Source organism: Lampris incognitus, chromosome 6 (genome assembly GCF_029633865.1).
Source record: "Lampris incognitus isolate fLamInc1 chromosome 6, fLamInc1.hap2, whole genome shotgun sequence".
In the NCBI taxonomy this organism is placed as follows: Eukaryota; Metazoa; Chordata; class Actinopteri; order Lampriformes; family Lampridae; genus Lampris; species Lampris incognitus.
Window position 1 is genome coordinate 29,041,218 of NC_079216.1, and position 22,418 is coordinate 29,063,635.

The 22,418-nt window shown below is 47.7% G+C and overlaps 1 protein-coding gene across 3 annotated transcripts in view; it reads left to right on the forward strand.

Annotated features, from left to right (window-relative positions):
* Window positions 1–22,418, forward strand: part of znf423 (zinc finger protein 423) — a 291,640-nt gene that overhangs the window by 243,656 nt on the left and 25,566 nt on the right. For all 3 annotated transcript variants that reach the window (XM_056282729.1, XM_056282731.1, XM_056282730.1), the window contains exons 19-20: window positions 10,138–10,269; window positions 21,276–21,391. In XM_056282729.1, coding sequence (XP_056138704.1) covers window positions 10,138–10,269; window positions 21,276–21,391 — 248 coding nt within the window. The remainder of the gene's footprint in view (window positions 1–10,137; window positions 10,270–21,275; window positions 21,392–22,418) is intronic.

A 22,418-nucleotide genomic window follows, 5' to 3' on the forward strand; every position in this document is an offset into this window, starting at 1 on the left:
TCCATCTTCACTGTAAACATTGTCAACATGCTGTAAGCCAGTAGGCGATGCAGGGGATGTGTCACCACCAGTCACCCTTTATTTTCCATGAGGGATGAGACAAGACTCTGCCGACATCAGGGGCAGAGTCTGTGACCCATTCTGGAAATCAAAAATTTTAGGTAGACCAAGATTTGGGTTTTTTTTATTTTACCTGGCCATGTCCCCTGTCTGGACTCCTCAGCATCTCTGTCTTTCCCCACCTAACATTAAATTATGAGCGTAATAAGCACACTCCTATAAACCCAAAAGATGATGGTCTCTAACTAAAGTCAATGTGAATGATTACACAAAAGTCATTAATCAGAATCAGAATCATGTTTATTGGCCATGTGGGTTTGCACATACATGGAATTTGACTCCGGTTTCATGGCTCTCTCAGTGTACGTAACATAGAATTACAACACAACAATCTTCAGATACACAAGGAATGACTATATACAGGTGAAATAAGAGGCAATGAGGTGCACTGGTGCAGAGAATATATCAGAGATGCTGAAATAGATGTTAGCAGGTTACTTAAGCATCAGATCTTGCATTTCTGTTCGAAAAGAAAAAGCTACAGACATCAGACTCTCTTGTTGCTTTCCCTGTTCACCGTTGCTGCAAAAAAAGGAACGGTAACATAGTAAGCAAGGGTGGGAAATCTTGTCAAGTAAACAGTCAAACCTCTCAGTGCTAGCTGTGCTAAACTGAGCTAGACTGTTGACGTTTGCTAGCTAGGCTTGTACCTGACCTGGCTTGTAAACAATACAAGTGTTACTGTGGGACTTAGCAGCGGATATGGATGTGGAGCACTTGTGAAATTATATGACAAATGTTGCTTTGATAAATTTATGTCCATCCATCCATCCATAATCCAAACTGCTTATCCTGCTCTCAGGGTCGCAGGGATGCTGGAGCCTATCCCAGCAGTCATTGGGCAGCAGGCAGGGCGACACCCTGGACAGGCCGCCAGGCAGTTATTTTTACTGGGGGGGAAAAAAAGCAAAGAAAAAGATCAGAAGTAAAAAGATCCGGGGCTATAGAAAAAACTTGCCATGCCATGTGCCCTGGTGGCTCATCTGGTGGCTCATCTGGTGGCTCACCTGGTGGCTCACCTGGTGGCTCACGTGGGGCTGGGTCCTTGCTGCGATGGCCTGGGTCCGGCCCGGGCCCTTTGCAGCATGTCATTCCCTCTCCCTCTCCTTTGCCTTTCCTGTCTCTCTCAACTGTCGCTACCCAGTAATGGTGGAAAATGAAAAAAAAAGAAAAGAAAAGAAAAGAAAAGAAAAAATGTAGTCCGCGGTCCGTGGTCATTTACCTTCTTTGACAAGAAAGTAAATGACATCAGATCCTCCTTTTCTCACCATCCGGTTAGTGCTGCTTGCACTATCCCACCCTCTGCACCCTCCTTCATCTCTCCACGTCCCACCCTATCCCACCTCGCTCCCCTCTCCCCCGACGAGGTTCTAAACCTCATCACATCCAGTCGCCCCACCACATGCTCCCTTGACCCGGCCCCCTCCCCTCTTCTTCATTCTATAGCACCTGAACTCCTTCCCTATCTAACCCACCTCATCAACACCTCCCTCCAGGCAGGATGCTTTCCATCTGCCTTCAAGACTGCTAGAGTCACCCCCTTCTCAAGAAACCATCACTTAACCCCTCTGATGTCAAAAACTACAGACCGGTTTCCATTCTACCCTTTCTATCCAAAACTTTCGAACGTGCTGTCTTTAACCAACTTTCTTTGTACCTCCACCAGAACAACCTCCTGGACCCCAACCAGTCTGGGTTCAGGGTGGGTCACTCGACAGAGAAGGCCCACCTTGCAGTGACAGAATGGCTGCACTCTGTGAGAGCAAACTCTCTCTCCTCTGTCCTGATACTCCTGGATCTGTCAGCTGCGTTCGCCACAGTGAACCACCAGTTCCTCCTATCTACCCTCGAGGGGCTGGGTGTCACAGGCTCTGCACTCTCAATGTTTGCAACCTACCTGACGGGTCGCTCCTACCAGGTGACATGGAGGGGATCTGTGTCGGAGCCTCGCAGACTGACTACAGGTGTTCCACGGGGTTCGGTTCTGGGTCCTCTCCTTTTCTCCCTGCACACGACATCACTGGATTCTGTTATTCGCTTGCATGACTTCTCTTACCATTGTTATGCCGATGACACCCAGTTGATCTTGTCCTTTCCTCCCTCTGACACACAAGTAGAGACACGCATTGCTGCGTGCTTGACTGACATCTCGGAGTGGATGGTGACACACCACCTGAAGCTCAATCTGGACAAGACAGAGCTGATGTTCCTCCCGGGGAAAGGTTGCCCACACCGAGACCTGGCCATCACCATTGACAACACCGTGGTGACGCCAAATCGAACTGTGAGGAATCTGGGTGTGATCCTGGACGACCAACTGTCATTTGCTGAAAACGTTACATCGGTTGCTCGCTCCTGCAGATTTCTCCTCGATAACATTAGGAGGATTTTCCCATTCCTCACCGACGAGACGACACAGGTCCTCATCCAGGCTCTGGTCATCTCCTGGCTGGACTACGGCAACTTCTTCCTTGCTGGTGCCCCGGCGTCGGCCATCAGACCTCTGGAGCTTGTTCAGAAAGCTGCAGCTCATCTGGTGTTCAACCGCCCTAAGTTATCCCACACAACTCCCCTTCTCATGTCCCTACACTGGCTCCTAGTAGCTGCTCGCATCCAGTTTAAGACTCTGGTGCTAGCCTACAGGGCAGTGAAAGGAACAGCATCTTCCTATCTCCAGGCCACGGTCAAGCCGTACACCCCCGCCCGACCACTTCGCTCCGCTGCCTCGGGATGCCTGGTTGCCCCGTCTCTCAGAGGTCCTTGCTGCCGATCGACCCAGTCATGGCTCTTTTCTGTCCTGGCCCCACAGTGGTGGACTGAACTCCCCACTGATGTCAGGACAGCGGAGTCGCTGCCCATCTTTCCGCGCAGGTTAAAAACTCACCTCTTTAAGAACCACTACCCTGTTACTTGTTCTTAGCACTTATTGTACTCACTCATTAAGAAAAAAACTCTTTCTTGCACTTTTACTTTAGCACTGGTTTTGCTCTTAGATGCTTGTTTAGGTGCACTTATGACCTCTGATGACTAGTAGTTCTCCTGATTTGCTACGTTAAATGCACTCATTGTAAGTCGCTTTGGATAAAAGCATCGGCTAAATGACTGTAATGTCATGTAATGTCATGTGTAGCGATCTAAGCATCGGCTTTGTGTCGATGCAGTTGCCCATGGGGACCGGGGTTCGCGCCTCGGTCTCGTCAGATCCGACTATGGCCGGACTCGATGAAGCAACGCTGTCTTCGGGAGGGGGCGGAGTTGGCTTGTGTTCGTCACATGAATGCCTCTCTGTGTGTCGGAAAAAGCAGTGGTTCGGCCTGGATTCGCCTTGTCACGAAAGCGGGGAGGCGTCTCCTTCGAGACTGCCGGCCGGAGAGATGCAGTTGGTGAACGCATGTACGAGGCTGGGTGTTTGAATTAAAATAGGGACCGATTGGCCACTAAATTGGGAGAAAAAGGGAAAAATCAGAAAAAAATTTAGAAAAAAAAGAAAAGAAAAGAAAAAAATGTGCCATGGTCTGGACCTAGTTATGGTCATGTTTCCATGAAACATCTTAATGTAGTCCCAGTCAGCTGAGCTAACAGAGATAACACAACCAGTCCATCTTAAACAGAGCAGAATTATAATAAAGTTGAAAAATAGAGTAAAAATAGAGACAAAGATAACAGATTGGTTCTTATGACATCACAGATGGTTTATCAAAAACACCCCGGCCAAAATGTTTATATTGTTTTGCCTGATCACCATGTTGGTTTTATATTTATTTACAGACAGGGATGCTGAAGTTGTGTTCAGCTCTTCGTCAGTAAACACTGGAGACTGAAGAAGTGTGAAAGTAAAGCTGAGACATTCAATTGAAACACATCTATAAAAATATCCCAAATAATAGGTTTAGGTATGCCGTAAAAAACTTGCCGATTAGGAAAAGTAAATTTTCTGTTGTTCAGCAACCAACTCTTGAGTCCTAACCTTTCTCCTGTGTCACTCTCTCTCTTTCCCCTCCTCTCATCTCGCTTAGCCCTCTCTCCCTCATGTCCTCTGTGCCAGCACAGACCTCCCAGGGTGGCGTGTGTGTGCGTGCGTGCGTGCGTGCGTGCGTGTCTGGGTGTATGCACACAGATCAGATGTTCTCTGTGAGACAAAGCATAACGGCAGGCTGCTCTACAGCTCTATCATCTCACTATGGGTCTCTAACACACACACACACACACACACACACACACACACACACACACACACACACACAGAGCCTGATCTCTGAGAGACAGAGCATAGAGAGAGTGCAGTCCTCACACACTGATCAAAACAATGTGTTTGTCAGAAAAGAGAACTCTTTCATGGGACTGACACAAGCGTATCCACACACACACACACACACACACACGCACACACACACACACAGGCGTTGGAGCCCACACTCCATGCCCTTGTTTCGGACAACCCAATTATCTCTCTGCACCTCACTGTCTGTTTTCCCTTTAACTCTCTCTCTCTTTCTCTCTCTCTCTCTCTCTCTCTCTCTCTCTCTCTCTCTCTCTCTCTCTCTCTCTCTCTCTCTCTCTCTCTCTCTCCCCCACCCCCTCCCTTTCTTTTAATTCCTTTACGCTTTCTTTCTCCCTGTTTAGTTGTGGCTGTCTCTCCTGCCTTCGTTCCCCGTCTTGTCTCTCCAGCCAGTTTCCTCCCTTGCTGACTTACTGATTGGCCACATTAATCTCTGACTAGAAGAAATGAGATGGTTTACTGTGAAGTCTGCACCATCTGCAGAAAGATTCTGTGTTTGGTTCTGCAGATACACTACCGTTCAAAAGTTTGGGATCACCCAAACAATTTTGTGTTTTCCATGAAAAGTCACACTTATTCACCACCATATGTTGTGAAATGAATAGAAAATAGAGTCAAGACATTGACAAGGTTAGAAATAATGATTTGTATTTGAAATAAGATTTTTTTTACATCAAACTTTGCTTTCGTCAAAGAATCCTCCATTTGCAGCAATTACAGCATTGCAGACCTTTGGCATTCTAGCTGTTAATTTGTTGAGGTAATTTGGAGAAATTGCACCCCACGCTTCCAGAAGCAGCTCCCACAAGTTGGATTGGTTGGATGGGCACTTCTTGCGTACCATACGGTCAAGCTGCTCCCACAACAGCTCAATGGGGTTCAGATCTGGTGACTGCGCTGGCCACTCCATTACCGATAGAATACCAGCTGCCTGCTTCTGCTCTAAATAGTTCTTGCACAATTTGGAGGTGTGTTTAGGGTCATTGTCCTGTTGTAGGATGAAATTGGCTCCAATCAAGCGCTGTCCACTGGGTATGGCATGGCGTTGCAAAATGGAGTGATAGCCTTCCTTATTCAGAATCCCTTTTACCCTGTACAAATCTCCCACCTTACCAGCACCAAAGCAACCCCAGACCATCACATTACCTCCACCATGCTTAACAGATGGCGTCAGGCATTCTTCCAGCATCTTTTCATTTGTTCTGCGTCTCACAAACGTTCTTCTTTGTGATCCAAACACCTCAAACTTGGATTCATCCGTCCACAACACTTTTTTCCAGTCTTCCTCTGTCCAATGTCTGTGTTCTTTTGCCCATCTTAATCTTTTTCTTTTATTGGTCAGTCTCAGATATGGCTTTTTCTTTGCCACTCTGCCCTGAAGCCCAGAATCCCGCAGCCGCCTCTTCACTGTAGATGTTGACACTGGTGTTTTGCGGGTACTATTTAATGAAGATGCCAGTTGGGGACCTGTGAGGCGTCTGTTTCTCAAACTAGAGACTCTAATGTACTTATCTTCTTGCTCAGTTGTGCAACGCGGCCTCCCACTTCTTTTTCTACTCTGGTTAGAGCCTGTTTGTGCTGTCCTCTGAAGGGAGTAGTACACACCGGTGTAGGAAATCTTCAATTTCTTAGCAATTTCTCGCATGGAATAGCCTTCATTTCTAAGAACAAGAATAGACTGTCGAGTTTCAGATGAAAGTTCTCTTTTTCTGGCCATTTTGAGCGTTTAATTGACCCCACAAATGTGATGCTCCAGAAACTCAATCTGCTCAAAGGAAGGTCAGTTTTGTAGCTTCTGTAACGAGCTAAACTGTTTTCAGATGTGTGAACATGATTGCACAAGGGTTTTCTAATCATCAATTAGCCTTCTGAGCCAATGAGCAAACACATTGTACCATTAGAACACTGGAGTGATAGTTGCTTGAAATGGGCCTCTATACACCTATGTAGATATTGCACCAAAAACCAGACATTTGCAGCTAGAATAGTCATTTACCACATTAGCAATGTATAGAGTGTATTTCTTTAACGTTAAGACTAGTTTAAAGTTATCTTCATTGAACAGTACAGTGCTTTTCTTTCAAAAATATGGACATTTCAATGTGATCCCAAACTTTTGAACGGTAGTGTGTATTTGCAGTATATGATCACGTCGGACTATTACTGGCAGAGTAGAATGATTGGTCCAAACACACACACACACACACAATTTCGGTAGACCAGTGAAATTGATATTGCTAGTAGCTCTTTCCCCTTTTGCTCTCTCTCTCTCTCTCTCTCTCTCTCTCTCTCTCTCTCTCTCTCTCTCTCTCTCTGTGTGTCACTCCATGTACCTCTCTCCTGCTGATTCAATCTCCTACTGAATGATAATGACCGTCTATCTGTCTCAGTATGTCTTGGACATACTGGCGCCTTTGAGGTGTGTGTGTTCGTGTGTGTATGTGTGTGTTTTTATGTTTGTGTGTGTGTATGTGTGTGTTGGGTGAGTTAGGGGGTCAGGTAGAAACTGTGGTAAACACCATCGGATCCAAATGAACTCATGAGGCACCCATCACAGACATGTGCACACACACACAAACACGCACGTGCGCACACACACATGCACACACACACATTTACACAGATGCCCCACCAGCTATTCAGACGAGATTAGGGCACCCTTGTGTTGGCCTTTGAGGTAAAGTAAGATAGGAATCTATTGTTTGTGCGTGTGTGTGTGTGTGTGTGTGTGTGTGTGTGTGTGTGTGTGTGTGTGTGTGTGTGTGTGTGTGTGTGTGAGTCAGGGTGAGCATCATGGATGTTGGATTGAAGACAGTATTAACCCTGCGTACCCCTGCAGCTCTGCCGCCAGACTCCTGCAGATAGTGTGTGTGTGTGTGTGTGTCTGTGTGTGTCTGTGTGTGTTCAGAAGCCTCTGTACAGGGCATGTATTGCAGGGGGTCAGTAACAAAAAAAAAACGAGGGGGGGCAGATTCTAAATTATATGTGTCTCTCAGTCTGTGTGTTAAAGAGAGAGAGAGATAGAAAGAGAGAGAGAGAGAGAGAGAGAGAGAGAGAGAGAGAGAGAGAGAGCTAGAAAGAGAGAGAGAGAGATAGAAAGAGAGAGAGATTTGAATCTTTGAGGGGTAGTAGATTGGCCCGCAGAGGACACCATCCAATGGCACAAGTTTATGCAATGCTGTGCCTGCGTGTGTGCATGTGTATGTGGGAAGCCATGCGGCGTGTGCCGGGGAACCCGGGGTACCGGTCCTGTGTGGCATAATGTCGATAAGGACAAAAGGCAGGAGATCTCGCTGTCAGGGGCATCTGTGTACGTGCACCTCTGTGTGTGTGTGTGTGTGTGTGTGTGCGTGAGTGCATTTTGCCCACCGTTCATTTGGACCTGTCACAGTGGGTGCTCTGATGTCATTTGCGCTCGCTTTAAAAATAGACACGCACATACACATGTACACGCGCACATACAACGGGTGGTCGAATCCCCAAACAAGAATACAGAGGCAGGGAAGAGGACGGAGGGGAATAAGAGGAGGGGGGAGATAAAGACAAAAGTAAGAGAGCTTTAAGACGAAACAACAGACAGAAAAATTAATGGCAGACTACTGGAAGAAAAGCATCCAAGACCGGAAGACAAGTTTAGATGGAGAGGACGGACAAGGGATGCAAATGTAGGGGTCTTGTGTAGGGGTCTTGTGTGAAGGGGGAGCGCTGGAGGGTGGCTAAAGTAGTAAGTATACCATTATTTATGGAACACCTTTTGAAACTGCAGCCTATTCCGTTGCCTACCAACACGGGGATCGCCGGTTCGAATCCTCGTTTTACCTCCGGTTTGTGTCTGCGGGTGGGAAGCCGGATATGGGTATGTGTCCTGGTCGCTGCACTAGCGCCTCCTCTGGTAAGTCGGGGCGCCTGTTCGGGGGGGGACTGGGGGGAATAGCATGACCTTCCCAAATGCTACGTCCACCTGACAGTGAAACTCCTCACTGTCAGATGAAAAGAAGTAGCTGGTGACTCAACATGTATTAGAGGAGGCATGTGGTAGTGTGCAGCCCTCCCCGGATTAGCAGAGGGGGTGAAGCAGCGACCGGGACGGCTCGGAAAATAGGGTTAATTGGCTAGATACAATTGGGGAGAAAAAGGGGGGAAACCCCCCCCAAAAAAAAGAAAAAGAAGAAAATGCACATAATACACATGAAACAGAGGTTATGCTGCAAGACAATAGCAAATAGCAGAAAACAGTGAATGTACAAGGTGTGGGGGGGGGGAAACGTAACGGAGGGATTACCATAGATTTGGAGAGAGGGAGGAAACAGGGTTCCCATGCATGCTGGAAATCCTGGAAATTTATGGACGAGTTTTCCAGTCATGGAAAACACCTGGAAAATGTGAAAACTTATAAAATGTCCTGGAAATATTCATGAGATCCTAGAAAAATATAAAGTTGTAAAGTTACGAAGTTCGTCTAAGATTTCGATTTCAAATGTTTTAATGAGCTGATATAACACATTTTTATCCGTGGATGCCCTGTTTCAGCAATACCCAGCTGTTGTCTCTGACCGTTCTGCAGTGCCACATGTGTTTGGACACAATGTTTATGCAAAATCAACACATTTGTGCATTGTTAGCCTGTTATTAGCATGTTAATTTTTACATGTAAACATGCACAACGTAAAAATGTGTTGACAACGTGTTGAGACATCAATGTTGCATAGTTTTGAGCTGTTTGACCACTTTGTCCAATTTGAATCGTTAATAGGTGACCTGTGAGCAACAGCAAATTCAATGACTTTTTTTTAAAACAAAATTTTTTCACCCCTTTTTCTCCCCACTTGTATTTGGCCAATCACCCCACTCTTCCGAGCCGTCCCGGTTGCTGCTCCACCCCATCTGCCCATCTGGGGAGGGCTGCAGACTACCACGTGCCTCCTCTGATACATGTGGAGTCACCAGCCGCTTCTTTTCACCTGACAGTGAGGCGTTTCACCAGAGGGATGTAGTGCGTGGGAGGATCATGCTATTCCCCCCAATCCCCCCCCCGAACAGGCGCCCCGACCGTCCAGAGGAGGTGCTAGAGCAGTGACCAGGACACATACCCACATCTGGCTTCCCACCTGCAGACATGGCCAATTGTGTTTGTATGGACGCCCGACCAAGCTGGAAGTAACAAGGCAAATTCAGTAACTTATACAAGTCACTGATTATGTCCTGGAAAATGTTTTCCTTTGAAGAGTGGGAACCCTGAGGAAACCGTTGCCCCTGCCCGGGGACCAGGGCAGGTAGCAGTTTGCCGATATAACATGTCTTAACCCTGAGTACTGTTGGTTGTTGTGTGTATTGACTATGTTGATGACTGTATTGGCTGTCGGTAGCCAAGTGACTTCTTGTTGGCCTATTGTTTGTTTGATATTTGTGTGCTTCCGTTGTTTATTTTATTTTTGGTATGTGGTACGAAGGTGTGATTCTGATTCTGATTCCTGTTTTTGTATATCGTGTTTGAATTTCCCACAGGATGTTTGTTTATAGTTAGTGTGCTTTTGTAGTTCATTTTATATGGGTCTTAACGATGTGCTGCTTGTCTGTTCCATATGTGTCACTTAATGGTGTATTTTATGGCACAGTGTGTTAGGCGGCGTGAGTCATGAATGCTGTGTGCATCATACAAAAGAATGTGATGACATGTTACCACTGATGTGTTATTATTCGATCCAGACTAACCACGCGTGTCTGTCTCCGATTTGCAGAGGAGGGCATCAATCATGAGTGCAAGCTGTGTAACCAGATGTTTGATTCACCTGCCAAGCTGCTCTGCCACCTCATAGAGCACAGCTTCGAGGGCATGGGAGGTACCTTCAAGTGTCCCGTCTGCTTCACAGGTGAGAGACAGACAGTAAGGAGCAACACCAGCGGCAGTGCATGCACACATGTCACAAGCCAGTCACACAGAACCTGTCAAGGGCGCGGGTGGAACCCCATTTTCCCTGCCTCTCATTCACTTTGCAGGCAAAAGACGGGTGCGGAGATGCACACAGAAACATGAAAGTGTGGCAAGACACACAAACACATGTGTGCACATTCAGGTGGCAGCAAGCAGAGATATGGATAAGCAAGCCTCTGGTTTTTCGGTCTGACATATTGCCTCAAAACCCACTGATACTGCCATATTCTGTGTGTGTGTGTGTGTGTGTGTGTGTGTGTGTGTGTGTGTGTGTGTGTGTGTGTGTGTGTGTGTGTGTGTGTGTGTGTGTGTGTGTGTGTGTGTGTCTTCTCACACCAAAGCACCAGTGAAGTCAAAAGAATGAAAAGACAGCTTTGCACCAGGGTCAGATAATCTCTTGCTTTGTGTGTGTGTGTGTGTGTGTGTGTGTGTGTGTGTGTGTGGTTTAAGCAGCAGGAGTCACAGCTCAAAGTCACACTGGACTTGTGGGTTCATAGCCCATGAAACATAACTCAGTGCCAACAGTCTGACAGTGTTACACATCACATCCTATCATGTCCCTGACACCCATGGATGGCTTGGTTTTGGGGCTGATATTTGTTGCAGCAAAGTAGCACAGAAAGCGCTAGCCCCTTACGTAGTTCAGGGGACATGCTGGACCTCAAATATGACTATTGACAAAGTGGAAAAAAGTCTGCCTAAAGTCAACTGTTCTGAGAAGGAGGAAACCAAACATCTAACTGATGTCTGTTTGTTTGATTTAGACAGATCGTTTTACATGGTGTCAGTTATGATATGAAGTTCATTCAGCACATAAAGCACCGTGTTAATGTCAAATCCAAGTTCTTTAAAAGCAAAAATGCTCTTATATAACAATAGCAATCGTATAGGCTAGAGAAAGAGAACCTGCACATTCGATTCACTTCATGTAAATTGTAACTGGTGTCGTGCACCATTTTGTACCAGGCAACATTTTTTTATTAAAACAGACAAATAAATACCAAAAAATATTTTGACTATGTGGTCATTTTTATCATCATGTGTAAAGACTGTTTTGTGTCAGACTGGGTGTAGGAAACTGCCACATGTACGGGCTTCCACAGTGAGAGAAAACTAAGGATACAAGTGTCTTTCAGCGTCAATTATGACATGAAGTGATTGTTTTATCATGAAGCAGGAGGATCAACAGCTGATGATTCTGAATAAATCCTGTATTTATGCAGAGCTTGATGGAGAATGTGCTGTTTGTGGAATGTCATGCACGGTGTCTTTGTTGATGATGATAACATACTTTATATGACACTGCTGAAGACCTTTAACGTCTCCATATGACCATTGTTTTGAAATGAAGTATTGTTCAAATGTACCTGTCCTTGCATTATACTAAATATGTTTAACTTATCCTTTGTCAGGTTTAACTTAGAACACTTAGCAATGATTTCTAATGTTGTCAAGTGGTAGTTAGTTAGAATACAGAATGAGATTAATTTTGCTGCTGGAATTGGGATTTTCTGCCAGACCTTCTGGCTATCCAATTTCATTTGGATAATCTCCTGGATCGTCACCTTGCCATGGTGGAGAAGCTTGTGTGTACCAATGATCCCAAGAGCTATGTCCGGAGCTTGGCTCCTGGTAGGGTCACCTAAGTTGGATAGGTCAAGGGGGAGGTTCCAGGCGAAGCCTGATTCAACAAAGACCTCAAGGGCAGAACTGGTGGAAGATGTCTCCAGGTAACAATGCCAATGAAGGTGGATGAAGGCTGTAACAGAGGGTGGACCCCAATCGTCTTGGTTCTCCATGCCATTGGACTCTGGCCACCCCCTGCCAAGGACCGTGTGGTAGCTTCAGGCACATCAGCCACTCCATGTAAAGAGCTGTCTCGGATGGGCCTCTACGCCCACCTGGTGACCCAGAGGGACCCAGAAGGAGGACAGTCATACTCGACCCCAAGTGACCGCAGATAATGAGGATGACCTGGATATTTTATCTGGATAATGAACAATTCAATCCCATCATTTGTACTTGTGGCTTGGCACCACGTTTGTTCTCCTTGTCTCCATTGTGTCCATGCTGTGATCAGGCGCACTGTGCAAAGATAACGAATAGGTAGAAAGATGGTAATTCTATCTACTGTCATCAAAACCAACAGTCAAACAAAACAATGTCAAACATTTTTGTCAAAATAGTCATTTTAACAATTTTGAAGCTTCAGAAACAACCCGTTGTTTTATCACAATTGTTTTTGCAACTGCTATGACTGTACCCACAGTGATTTGTTTGCCATGATGATAGCGGTTCTTGCCAAAGTTGTGGGAGTCTGACTAAAGTGAAACCATCAGAAGGAGCTGCAATATGTTTAACCGCTGACTGCTAGGATGACGTTTCTACATGCTGGCTGGTACTGCCAATGTGCGGATGTTGTACATAATGGATGGACACCTGGCTGAATCTGGCTAATATCCGATGACAGTAAAAGGCAGACAACCTCCAGAGATGGTCTGATGGATCCCCTCCTGTTCCAATCACAATGTGTTCATGTACCCTTGCATTTACATGTTTTGTCCTTACCAAAGATATTAAGATATAAAACATGAGAATACCAGTTGTACAAACCCCGATTCCAATGAAGTGGGGACGTTGTGTAAAACGTGAATAAAAACAGAATACAATGATTTGCAAATCCTTTTCGACCTATATTCAATTGAATACACTAAAAAGACAAGATATTTAATGTTCAAACTGATAAACTTTATTGTTTTTTGCAACTGTTCACTCATTTTGAATTTGATGCCTGCAACACGTTCCAAAGAAGCTGGGACAGGAACAACAACAGAAGGGGAAAGTTGAGGATCGCTCAAAAACCACCTGTTTGGAACATTCCACAGATGAACAGGTTAATTGGAAACAGGTGAGTGTCATGACTGGGTATAAAAGGAGCATCCCCGAAAAGCTCAGTCATTCATAAACAAGGATGGGGTGAGGTTCACCACTTTGTGAACAACTGCGTGAGCAAATAGTCCAACAGTTTAACAACAACATTTCTCAATGTACAATTGCAAGGAATTTAGGGATTTCATCATCTACAGTTCATAATATCATCAAAAGATTCAGAGAATCCGGAGAAATCTCTGCACGTAAGCGGCAAGGCCGAAAACCAACACTGAATGCCCGTGACCTTCGATCCCTCAGGCGGCACTGCATTAAAAACCGACGTCATTCTGTAAAGGATATTACCACGTGGGCTCAGGAACACTTGGGAAAACCATCATCAGTTAACACAGTTCGTCACTACATCTACAAGTGCAAGTTAAAACTCTACCATGCAACAACACCCAGAAATGCCGCCGGCTTCTCTGGGCCCGAGCTCATCTGAGATGGACTGACGCAAAGTGGAAAAGTGTGCTGTGGTCTGACGAGTCCACATTTCAAATTGTTTTTGGAAATCATGGACGTTGTGTCTTCCGGGCTAAAGAGGAAAAGGACCATCCAGATTGTTATCAGCGCAAAGTTCAAAAGCCAGCATCTGTGATGGTATGGGGGTGTGTTAGTGCCCATGGCATCATGGGTGACTTGCACATCTGTGAAGGCACCATTAATGCTGAAAGGTACATACAGGTTTTGGAGCAACATATGCTGCCATCCAAGCGACGTCTTTTTTAGGGAAGTCCCTGCTTATTTCAGCAAGACGATGCCAAGCCACATTCTGCACATATTCCAACAGGGTGGCTTCATAGTGAAAGAATGCGGGTACTAGACTGGCCTGCCTGCAGTCCAGACCTGTCTCCCATTGAAAATGTGTGGTGCATTATGAAGCGCAAAATATGACAACGGAGACACCGGACTGTTGAGCCACTGAAGTCGTACATCAAGCAAGAATGGGAAAGAATTCCACCTACAAAGCTTCAACAGTTAGTGTCCTCAGTTCCCAAACGCTTATTGAGTGTTGTTAAAAGGGAAGGTGATGTAACACAGTGGTGAACATGCCCCTGTCCCAGCTTTTTTGGAACGTGTTGCAGGCTTCAAATTCAAAATGAGTGAATATTTGCAAAAAAACAAAGTTTATCAGTTTGAACATTAAATATCTTGTCTTTGTAGTGTATTCAATTGAATATAGGTCGAAAAGCATTTGCAAATCATTGTATTCTGTTTTTATTTACGTTTTACACAACGTCACAACTTCATTGGAATTGGGGTTTGTAAATGGGATCTCGGTTATCTGGCATTGTTCAGAATACCGCTAAAATTCTTATGCAGATCAAATGTGAGAGGTGCATTCAAATTAGCAAACAAAGGTAAACATTTGTGAACATTTTCAGACAGTTTTTCATTTGCCTTGAGTTCACTGTGAACATTTGCAAACACACACAAATAGTCTTAGGAGGCAGTTCTCGGCGAACAAACATGGACATCTAAAATTAGGCTTAAACATTTTAAACATTTTAATGTAGGCCTACGTCTAAATCCTTACTTCAACTGTAGTCCTGTGCATCCATCTGAAAGTGCAACCTGGATGTAAAATCATTGTAGGTTGGTAGGACTTCGGGTACATAGTGTTAGGGTTAGTGGAAGACCCCAAGCGCACGACACCAGACAGAGATGGGGTTAGCCGAAACTGGCGTACTTTATTCCTTGCTCGTACAACGGTCAAACACAGGAAGGCAATGAGCGACAAGAAAAACGGGAAGTCCAAGGGAAAAAACTCGCGGGTAATCCAAACTGGGAACACGGGAGGATACGTCCACAGGAAAACTTTGCAAGGGAAACCATAAACCAAGGGCTGGGGTGAGCTCGGAGAGAAAAACACCGTAAGGGAAGAGTAGCCACTACTGCGAGGAGGTTACAGCACGGAGGTTACGGCACGAGCTGACAACGGGCGCTGGGAGACACCCAAATTTAAGCCCATTCCTGACGGCTAAGCCCGGCCCTGACGAGCTGATTGGCTGCCGGCGCGGGGTGGGCGGGCCACGGCGCGGGGTGGGCGAGCCGTAACAGTACCCCCCCCTCCATGGGAGCCACCAGGCGACTTTCCCGGCTTGTCGGGATGGGAATGATGGAACTCAGTGAGCAGCCCAGGGTCCAGGATGAGCTGGCGGGAGACCCAGTTACGTTCCTTCGGACCGTAGCCCTCCCAGTCCACCAAATACTGGAACCCCCGTCCTCGGCGCCGGACGTCCAGCAGCCGGCGGACCTTCCACTGGGGGTGCCCATCCACGATCTCAGGGGGAGGCGGAGCTGGGGCCGGAGGCATCAGAGGACTGTGGGAGACAGGCTTAACCCGAGACACATGAAAAGCGGGATGGATCTTCAAGGAAGCCGGAAGCTTCAGACTCACCGCCGCGGGGCTGAGAACCTTCCTGATCTCAAAGGGCCCGACAAACCGGGGTTCAGCTTCTTCGCGGTGGACTGAACCGGGAGGTCCTTCGAGGACAGCCACACCCTTTGGCCTGGTTGGTATGTAGGCGCTGAGGACCGGCATCGGTTGGCTCCCCGACTGGCGCGCTCAGCTGCCCGGAGCAGAGCAGCTCTGGTCACCTCCCAGACGCGACGACACCGGTTCAGATGGGCCTGCACGGAGGGAACTGCCACTTCCGACTCCTGTGCAGCAAAGAGAGGCGGCTGGTAGCCCAGGGACACCTCAAAAGGTGAGAGGCTGGTGGCAGAGCTGACCAGGGAGTTGATGGCATACTCGACCCAGGGGAGGAACCGGCTCCAGGAACTGGGCTTCTTGGCGGCCACGCACCGTAGGGCAGACTCCACGCTCTGGTTCATCCTCTCAGTCTGCCCGTTAGTCTGTGGGTGATATCCAGAGGAGAGACTAACAGAGGCACTCAACCCCTTATAAAAGGCCTGCCATACCTGGGAGACGAACTGGGGCCCTCGGTCCGAGACGACGTCCAGGGGAAGACCATGGAGACGGAACACGGGGCTCGTCAGGAGGTCCACCGTCTCAGAAGCCGATGGGAGTTTGGGGAGGGCCACGAGGTGCACTCCCTTGCTGAAGCGGTCCACCACTGTCAGGATCACAGTGCTACCCTGGGAGGGAGGCAGTCCGGAGACAAAATCCAATGCCACATGGGACCAAGGCCGGCTTGGAGTTGGGAGGGGCTGCAGCAGACCCGCGGGTGCCTGCTGAGAGGCCTTGCTGCGAGCACAGACGGAGCAGGCCTTTATGAAGTCCCTGACGTTGTTCCTCATGGTGGGCTACCAGAAATGCCGAGCCAGGAAGGTGAAGGTGCAGTGGACACCCGGGTGGCAAGCAAACTGACTGGCATGGCCCCACTGAAGAACCCGGGACCGGACTGAGTCCGGGACGAACAGGCGGCGTGGAGGCACTTGGCTCGGGGCGGGATGGGAGCGCAACGCCTGCCTGACCACGGTCTCGATGCCCCAGGTAACCACGCCAACCACCCTGGCCTCAGAAAGGATGAGAGTCGGCTCCTCTGTAGCTGGCTCCCTCCTTGGGTGTTGTCGGGACTGGGAGTCTGCCTTCGTGTTGTGGGACCCGGGGCAATAAGTCAGCGTGAAGTCAAACCGACTGAGGAAGCTGGCCCACCGTGCCTGCCGACCATTGAGGCGCTTGGTTGCTCGGATGAACGTCTAGTTCTTATGATCAGTCCAGATGGTGAACGGCTGTTCCGCCCCCTCCAGCTAATGGTGCCACTCCTCCAGAGCAGCCACCACTGCCAGCAGCTCCCAGTTCCCGACATCATAATTCTCCTCGGCGGGGAGGAACCGGCGAGAGAAGAAGGTGCATGGATGGACCTTCTGGTCAGACGCTGACCGCTGGGAGAGGACATTCCCCCAACCCGGTGTCCGAAGTGTCCACCTCCACGATGAACTGCCTCTTGGGGTCAGGGTGGAGCAGGACCGGGGCGCTGTTGAACCTCTCCTTGAGGGACTGGAACGCAGAGCGGGCAGTCGGGGACCAGATGAACGGCTGGGAGGGGGAGGTCAGCCTGGTGAGAGGTTCTGCCATGCGGCTGTAGTTCCTGATGAACCTCCGATGGAAGTTCACAAACCCGAGGAAGCTCTGTAATTCTTTCCGTGATGTGGGATCGGGCCAGTCCACCACAGCCTGGATCTTATGGGGGTCAGCCCGGGTCTGTCCCCTCTCAACGACGAAGCCCAGGTAGTCAACGGAAGGGGAATGGAACTGGCACTTCTCTGCCTTGACGAAGAGCAGGTACCGGAGGAGACGTTCGAGTACCCAGCGTACATGCTGGACATGTTCCTCGAGGGTCCTGGAGAAGATGAGGATGTCATCGAGGTAGACCACCACAAACTCGTCGAGCATGTCGCGGAGAATGTCATTCATGAGAGCCTGGAATACCGCCGGGGCGTTGGTGAGGCCGAACGGCATGACCAGGTACTCATAATGACTTCGGGGGCGTCTTAAAGGCTGTCTTCCACTCGTCCCCCTTCCGGATCCGGACCAGATGATAGGCACACCGGAGGTCCAGCTTAGTGAAGACTGTAGCCTGGGTGAGGGGCTCAAGGGTGGAACTCATGAGAGGAAGGGGGTACTTGTTCTTGACGGTTATCTCATTGAGTTGGCGATGGTCAATGCAGGGTCGGAGGCCTCGGAGGCCCCCGTCCTTCTTCTTCACGAAAAAGAATCCAGCTGCCATCTGGGAGGACGAGGGCCGAATGAGCCCCACTGCCAAGGACTCGGAGATGTACTCGTCCATCGCAGCCTTCTCGGGGATGGTCAGACTGTACAGACGACTGCTGGGAAGGGGTGCCCCAGGGTGGAGGTCGATAGCACAGTCATAAGGCCAATGAGGAGGAAGAGATTGGGCCCCGGTCTTGCTGAAAACCTCACCTAGCTCATGGTACTCAGGGGGAACAGAGGAGAGGTCGGGAGGCGTGGCACTAGGGGCACGTCGCGGGGATTGGCCGGGAGCAGCATGGAGACATTGGGCATGACAGGAGGAGCTCCACTCCATGATGGTACCGGAGGCCCAGGCGATGTGTGGCTCATGCTGCACGAACCAGGGGCGCCCTAGGATCACAGGGACCAACGGGGACTGGATGATGTAGAACCAAAGTCTCTCCACATGGTTCCGTGATATGGTGAGAGAGACAGGGTGGGTGCGTTGGGTGACGCTGGCCAGGCAGCGCTCGTCCAGTGCGAAGGCCTCCATGGGCTTCTCCAGCGTCTCTAGCGGGATGTTAGCCTGGGCAGCAAACTCTAAGTCCAGGAAACACTCATTAGCCCCCGAGTCGAGGAGTGCACCCACCGTGAGCCGCTGGTCAGCCCAGGCCAGGGTAACGCTAACCAAATGGTTCTGTGGGGCAAAAAAGAAATCAATTGAGATGAAATTACTCTGTCCAGAACCTTAGATATAAAGGCAATTTGGAGATTGGTATGTGGCTACTTAAGGGCAGGGAATCTAAATTTGATTTCTTCAGCAATGGGTGAACAATGGCATGCTTAAAACTGTCCGGAAAAGAACCAGAGGTCAGATAATTATTAAGAATTTGTAGAATAACAGGGGTAACAGTTATTATTATTGAGAAATACCCCCTTGAACAGCTTAGTGGGAATGATGTCTATGATGCTGGAGGAGGAGTTCATATTAGAGACTGTACTCTGTAACACTGAAATTGTAATTGGTTGAAACTGGGTAAAAGAGGCAGAATTAACATGGGAAATGGAACAAATGCAAGCACCACGCTGGATTTGGGACCTGATATTCTCCACCTTATTGACAAAATGAGTGAGAATTTTTTTGGACAACTCAACATCAGATTAAAAAAAAAAAGAAGAAGAAGTGCATGGACCATTAATAACAGAGTTAATTACCCTAAAGAGAACTTTAGGATTGTGGTTATTTCACAGAAGTATGCTGATCTTGCATCCATAACTGCCTTCTGGCAAATTAACATTTGGTTTATTAAGGGTGTTATGTGCTAATTCAGACTTGTTGACCTTCCATTGTTGTTCTGATTTTCTACAGTCTTCTAAGGGCACGAGTGTGATCATTCAGCCAAGGGAGGTTATTTTATTTTGGTTTCCTATTTTTTAAACAGTGCAGTTTGGTCAAGGATGGATAGGCACTGATAATTGAATTAATTTAACAGTGCATCTGGATTGAGGGGGGATATAGAGGGATTAAAGGATGATGATAAGTCCCACATCAACACCTTTTTTGATATATTTATTTATTTCGTTGTATTTATTTAATTAATTTTACCAAAATACCAGTCAGAAATGGTAAACTAAGTCTGTACCACTCACTGTCTCCCATTTCTATCTCTCTATCTCCATATGCGCTCTGTGTTTTCCCTCCTCTCTACCTTCCTCCTGGTCTCTCCCTCTCTCTGTCAGACTCCTTCCCTCTCACTTTCTGTCACTGTATCTTTCTGGCTCTTTCACTCTCTCTCTTAGTTGTTGAGTTTGTCTTGTGTTGTGTTGTGTATGCCTCCCCCCAGGTACACAGCACCGCTTTAAACTTTAACTCTATTCCTTGGTGGCTTATGAATTAGTAAGACGGGCACTTCTCCTTTGGGGAGGCTTAATAATTCAACACACACACACACACACACACACACACACACACACACACACACACACGGTGCAAACCAAAAGTTTATTGAGACAAAGGGGAGAGAAAGATTGGGGGGGGCAAGAGAGAAAACAGTGGAACGGAAGCTGAAAAAAGAGGAGAGGATAATTTATTGATAAATATCACAAGGTCTGCTGAGGATAGCTCTTCCCAGCCACTTTCACTTTCTGCCTTCCATCTCACTCTCTTTACCCTTCTTCCCCTTGCACTGTCTCTTCCTCTCCCTTCATTTCACTCTCTCATTTCATATCACCCTGCTGTCAGCCCCTCATTTGTTTTCGGGGATGTGTGTGAGGTGTGTGTGCGTGTGTGCTGGTGACTGCGTTTGTATGTTTATTTGTACTGATAGTTCAGTTGTGTGGGTCTCTGCTTGGCTTTTTGCGTATGAGAGCATGGGTGTGACGGCATGCTGGAGCATCTTGGTGATGAACCCCCATAACACAGAAAGTAGAAGAGGCTTTGAAATCTAATCCTTGCTCGTCTCTATTCAAGTTCCCATTTTTACATCATTTACTGAAGCCAAGCATGTAATCCATCACGTGGGGTTAAGGATGTAACCGACTGGGCTTAGACAAAGTTACATTTTGAATCCATGAGTCCACAATCCAAGAGAGGTTCAAATCAGCACCACCTCTTGGTATTAGTCTGGACTTTCTATTTACAAATCATTAATGCTTATCGGGTCATGTATTTTCTATAACCAAACTTTTTCTATCTAATATAACCAGTGGTCAAGGTTTCCAACCCTGGCCATGTTTGATTCCCTCTGTCGCCACTATCCAGTCACAACATCCCATCAGGAAGGATGTTAAAGATTAAAAGATAAAACTTGGTTAGTAAACTGGTTAATGTAACTTTTGTTCCTGATTTAACATGAGTTGTGTTGGGGCGTCCGGGGGTGTGGTGGTCTATTCCGTTGCCTATCAACACAGGGATCGCTGGTTCAAATTCCTGTGCTACCTCTGGCTTGGTCGGACATCCCCACAGAAACAACTGGCCGCGTCTGTGAGTGGGAAGCCAGATGTGGGTGTGTGTCCTGGTCACTGCACTAGCAGCTCCTCTGGTTGGTCCGGGCGCCTGTTCAGGGGGGAGGGGGAACTGGGGAGAATAGTGTGATTCTCCCGCATGCTACATCCCCCTGGTGAAACTCCTCACTGTCAGGTGAAAAGAAGCTGCTGGCAACTCCACATGTATCGCAGGAGGCATGTGGTAGTCTGCAGTCCTCCTCAGATCAGCAGAGGGGGTGGAGCAGCGACCGGGATGGCTCGGAAGAGTTGGGTAATTGGCCAAGTACAATTGGGAGAAAAAGGGGAAACCCCCCCCCCCCAAAAAGAAAATATAATAATAACATGAGTTGTGTTTGTCTCTGCCCCAGTGTTTGTGCAGGCTAACAAGCTCCAGCAGCACATTTTTGCCGTCCATGGCCAGGAGGATAAGATCTACGATTGTTCCCAGTGTCCCCAAAAGTTCTTTTTTCAGACTGAACTACAGGTTAGTAACCCATCATCTATCTCTTTTGTCCCCTCCTCTTACTCTCCTGCATGTGCCAAGTGGTCCATCCTTCAGTCCAGTGAGCTGTCGTTTCAGTCACACTTCGTAGCCATTCCCTATATGTAATTTTGCAGCAACAACCTGATTTGCCCCTGCACATGTTTTTATGCTCTGTGTTGCTGTCTGTCTTCCAGCACATAGATTATGATAACCATCACATTCTGGTTGAACTTAAAATGAATTGAAGCCAGTCCTGGTGTCGACGCTGAGCAAGGAAAGCTACTCATGCTGACGGCCTATGGTCAATGACCATCCACAAGGCACTTGGGTGCTAACCCTCAACACTTTTCCTCCCACATCTATCCTTCACCACCACCACCACCTCTCCCTCTATCTTTCTGTGCATCCTGCTGTCCCTCTGTTCTTTAAGGTTTCCCTCCATCCCTTTGATTCTTACATCTCTCTTTCCATCTCTTCTGTCTCACAACAGCTCTCTCCCTGTTCGATTTTACCCTTCCGTCTGTCCTTCGATCCACTGTTCCTATAATTCTCTCCTCTTTTAGTGAGGAAAGTTGTAAAAGGCATGACCCTCCCTCACTTAGAAAAACAATAAATCTTTTATTGTTCTGAAAACATGACCTTTTGTCCGTGTTGGCCTCCATCAGATTCTTCCCTCTTTTCCCTCTTTATCTCACACCCTTCTCACACCCACCCTCCATTCACTGTGTCCACCTCTCCTTCATCGTGTGTGTGTGTGTGTGTGTGTGTGTGTGTGTGTGTGTGTGTGTGTGTGTGTGTGTGTGTGTGTGTGTGTGTGTGTGTGTGTGTGTGTGATGAGAGGGCATAACTCACCCCAGAGTAGGTCTTGTGGCCAGCTGGGGCAGGTCCTGCGATGCCATAAGCCTCTTTATCTTTTTTACTCTCTTGATCTTCCCATCCCTCTCTCCCCTCCCTCATGGCACAGATGGGATCAGCTCTCTCTCTCTCTCTCCCTCGCTCTCTCTCTTCCTGTCCACTCCATCTTGGT